This window comes from Phalangium opilio, unplaced genomic scaffold, assembly GCF_054372755.1.
Source record: "Phalangium opilio isolate 3A_F unplaced genomic scaffold, DU_Popi_V2 ptg000209l_1, whole genome shotgun sequence".
Taxonomy (NCBI): Eukaryota; Metazoa; Arthropoda; class Arachnida; order Opiliones; family Phalangiidae; genus Phalangium; species Phalangium opilio.
In genome coordinates this window covers 13,773,972-13,778,219 of record NW_028324217.1, presented here as the reverse complement: position 1 = coordinate 13,778,219, position 4,248 = coordinate 13,773,972, and the positions used below count along the sequence as shown (strand labels likewise).

General features: G+C 43.0%; 1 protein-coding gene across 1 annotated transcript; it reads right to left on the bottom strand.

Moving 5' to 3' along the window:
- Window positions 1-476: 476 nt before the first annotated feature.
- On the bottom strand, window positions 477-3,557 carry LOC149620745 (uncharacterized). Its single transcript, XM_089854587.1, has 4 exons — window positions 3,302-3,557; window positions 2,846-3,232; window positions 1,823-2,761; window positions 477-1,408 (listed from the first exon to the last, which is right to left on the bottom strand). Exons 1-4 carry the CDS (start codon window positions 3,555-3,557, stop codon window positions 477-479), a joined length of 2,514 nt encoding a protein of 837 aa, XP_089710713.1.
- Window positions 3,558-4,248: the final 691 nt, after the last annotated feature.

Genomic DNA, 4,248 nt, shown 5'->3' with positions numbered 1-4,248 from the left:
ATGGCTAAAAAGGTTGGGACAAAAAAGGCCGCACGGCGTCGCATATACCTAACTTGTATAGGACGCAGATGAACATGCTGGTTACATTAGTCCAACGGGCGTGTTTTACTTATCAGGGGTAATTATGGTACTTATGGTAGTATGGGTTCTCGGCGATTGGTAGTCTCTCGAATGCACGCTGAGCAGTTTTTGACTTTTCGTTCTATGTCTTTCGAAATTCCAGGCCACCATACTGATGTCTTTGCCCTTGCTCTGTATTTGGCCATGCCTTGATGTCCATCATGTATTCTTTCGAGAATGTCTTCTTGAAGAGCCCGTGGAATGATAATCCTTGATCCCTTCATGAGCATGCCTTCTTGTATCGTTATTTCATCTCGAAATTAATAGTACTTGACAAGGTTATGGGGCAAGTTCTTGTTGTTCGGCCAACTTCCATTCGCATTGAAATGAATTTTTTGACAAGTGGCTTCTCGTTTCTACTCTTCCCATATTGCAGCCAATAGTGTATCCGATGCTGGTATGCAAGCTGTCAGCAATTGGACATGGACGGCCACTTCTTCTTCTAGCTCGCTATTCCTAACTTCTTGTAATGGGCTTCTTGACAGCGTATCCGCGGGAATCAACTCTTTTCCAGGTATGTACAGGACACGGTAATCATAGCGCATCATCCGTATTCGGAGACGTTGAAGGCGAGGAGATAAATCATCCAGGGATTTTGTCTGCATGATTGTGATGAGAGGCTTGTGATCGGTTTCTATGTCAATTTTGATACCCATTACATAATCCTTGAAACGCTCACAAGCCCATGTCATGGCTAAGGCTTCCTTTTCAATTTGGGCATAAAGTTGTTCTGCACTACTAAGGGTTTTTGATGCGTAAGCTATTACTCGTAACGTCTTATCCGGTTGCTCTTGTCTGAGCACAGCTCCGATTCCAAATGAAGATGCATCTGCTGATATGATGGTTCTCTTCCGTGGGTCGAATATCGACAATACCAGTTTGGTTGACAGAATTCGTTTGACTTCATTAAAAGCCATGTCTTTTGGCGCGGACCAATTCCATACATTCTTGGCGCTGAGCAAGGATATTAGTGGCTGACTTACGAAGGACATGTTAGGGATAAACTTCGCCAGATAGTTTGTCATTCCCAGAAATCTTCTTAATTCGCTGGCATCTTTCGGTTTCGACATTTCTGTATCGGCTTTGACTTTTCCGTCATCGGGACTAATGCCTCTTGAATCGACGATGTGTCCCTCAAACTTCACTCTTGATGCCGAAAATTTCCATTTGTCCTTATTCAGAGTTACACCAGCATCTTGTAGACGATGTAGGGTTTGTCGAAGATTGATATGATGCTCTTGTTGATCTTTGCCGTAGATTAAGACGTCGTTTTGAAGATTTATTTTTCCTGGAATTCCTTCCAGTATATTACTAATTTGGCGCTGAAAGTGTTCTGACGCTGAGCTGAGTCCAAATGGCAGTCGGTGAAAGAAGTAAGTTTTTACTGATTTGTGCAGCGACGGCCCCCTCGATCTGATCTTATTTCAAAAGTAGTAAATGGGATTGGGATCGCCTGATAGCGCTCCGAGATCGCTCCATATTTTGTTGATACGTCATCGCTCTAGCATGGAGGACCGAATCTAGTTGCAACCATTGAAAGACGAAACTCCATTCAGAGCGGTTTTGTGACGTACCGATATGAAAAAGATAGGCATCCCTAGAAGTAACGTCCGAATGGCCTTATGAAAGTTGTGAGTAGTGCTGATCCTTTGTCCAGTGGTACCTGTCAGTAGCCACTGTTAGCGTCTAACTTAGAGAATACTTTCGCATTGGCCATCTGACCAAGGACGTGATCTACCGCTGGCATTTGAAAACGTTCCCTTTGGACGGGTGAAATCCACGCATATACGTAGATGGGGTTTATTTGCCGACTCGTCCTGGTTGATAGAAACTTGTGACTTCAGTACGATGACCATGGGCGCACACCATGCTGTTGGTTCATCAACTTTAGATATGATTCCTATTTCCACCATACGATCTAGTTCCGCCTTGGTCTCTTCCATCAACGCAATTGAGACTCTGCGTGGTACCGATAATGCAAAAGGTTTTGCATCCACTTCTAGCTGGATCTTGTACGGTATCTTCAGCTTGCCCAGACCGATGAAAAGTGCCGGATATTTCTGGGCTAGGTCAACTGTGGAACGTCCTTGGTTTTCGGTTCTAATTTCCGCTAGCTTGGTCAATAGTTTTAGGTCTTCACATGTTGCCAGTCCCAGGAGTGGTATTTGCAAATCTCGAATGACGTATAAGCAGTCGTTGATTTGTCGATTTTTATAACGCAAAGTGGTTTTTATTCGGCCTTCCGTTTGAAGTCCCGTTTTCCCTGGTCCAAGCAATCGTTTATCAGAAGGAAGTAGCTTGTTGTCGCTCAGTGTTGTTTTGTAGGTTTCCAATGATATGGCGCTGACATCGGCTCCTGTACCTACTTTAAGTTGTATTGGTTTTTTGTTAACTTGTATTTCCACTATCCATTTGCGTGTAAAGTTGTCAGCCAATGAATCGATTTGAGAATTTTCTTCATCGTGATCTTTCTGAACATCTGCATCGTCTTGGTGAACATCTGCATCATCTAGGTCTCCCAATCTCTCATTTATTGTTGGCGAGTTGGTGTTTGATGCTACTGCTCTTTGAAATACTGCTTCCATATCTACTTTGGCTACTTCGTGTACGTTCTTATGGTGACACAATTTCGCATAATGGCCTGTATGGTTTCATGCGTAGCACTTGGCGCTTTTAGCTGGACACTTATTTCGCTATTGCCTTTGTGAGGCTCTGCAACGTTTACATCCGTTGGTGCGTCCTTCCTTTTTGTTACAGGATTCTTTTTGGTGATAGGATTTACCCAATGAAAAATCTCTGGCTAGTTCTTGTCGCCGTTGGTGGCGAATAGGCGTTGTCTTCTCACAATTTTGACCCTTGATGCGATCGATGTTTTTGGGTTTTGTGGGACCATGGAGATCAAGCTGTTTCAGTTGCCGATCTTCTAAACTTCGTACCCTTTGTATTGCTTGTTCCAAGGTGAGATGCTCATCGTCTTGGAGTCGTTCTGATAGCACTTTATGACGAATACCGACCACTATCCGTTGTCTAATTAGCTCGTCCTTTAATCCTCCATAATTACAATGCTCCGCTGAAGCATAGACGGCCGTAATGAATTCGTCTGCTGTTTCACCTTCATGTTGTATTCTTGTATTAAACTATGCTCGGTTGTATATAACATTCCGGCGAATGATAAAATGACCCTCGAAAATGGCTAACACTGTGGCGAAGACTTTTCCTTCTGCTGGAGTTAGTCCGAACGAATCGAATATATCGTCAACCTTTTCACCCATCAGGTATATTAGGGCATTTACTTGTTCTTCTTCGCTTTTCGTACTGAGGCCTGATGCTCGGCGAAAGCGGTCGAAACGACGTTTCCATAATGGCCATTCATTAGGACTTGCAAAGTTGAAAGAATCTGGTGGAGACACGTGAAACGCGCTTGATGGGACAGCCATGAGTGATTGAAGCTAAGCCTTGGACTGTGGTGAAAGCCGCACTGCGCGAAATGTTTTACGCGGATTTAAAATTCTCTTCGTAGTTCCGTACCGACTTCTGACACCATGTTGTGTTATTACCGTACTAATAATCACGAGTTAAGTTCACTAATTAAGTTCGTTTTATTTAGTCCGAATAAAAATTATACATATACTAGCACAGTACGCGTCCTGGTAATCACTGCCCGAACATGGTCAACTTAGATTGCCGGTGGTAGAAGGCCTGCCAGCTTTACCCGAGCCCCATGTTAAAAAACGACTAGAAAAAGCACGCCTAGTTCCAACTTTTGCCGTTAGGTGCGCTACCAACCCAGTTTTCTTCCTAATGCTTTTTTTATGGGAAAAAATATTCGGAAGTGGACTCGGTTTTACAGCATTTTTAATATATTTACCCATTTTTTTCGTGGCCGAGTTTTAAATGAGAAGTCAAGTAAGTTCTAATCTATATTTTGAGACCTATTTCATAATTTTCCGTCCGTTATTTGACGATTAATCAACCATCAGTAAATCCAGGTTTCTCAATTTGGTCTCTTGAATAACTGAAAAGTGTTCTTCGGCATGTGTTAGCTCTATCTAAACGCATATTTGAATGAGACACCAAAACATTCGACGATCAATAACGAAACACGAGGTTAGCGCAGTAAAAGGCTAG

Excerpts from the sequence above, each read along its gene's own strand:
- LOC149620745 (XM_089854587.1), bottom strand. The coding sequence starts at position 3,557 with ATGGCTGTCCCATCAAGCGCGTTTCACGTGTCTCCACCAGATTCTTTC. Across the intron at positions 2,762-2,845 it reads GGAAGGACGCACCAACGGAT|GCCATTATGCGAAATTGTGT; the intron begins GTAAACGTTGCA and ends GAAACCATACAG. Across the intron at positions 1,409-1,822 it reads GTCAGATGGCCAATGCGAAA|GAAAAATAAATCTTCAAAAC; the intron begins GTATTCTCTAAG and ends AAGGAATTCCAG.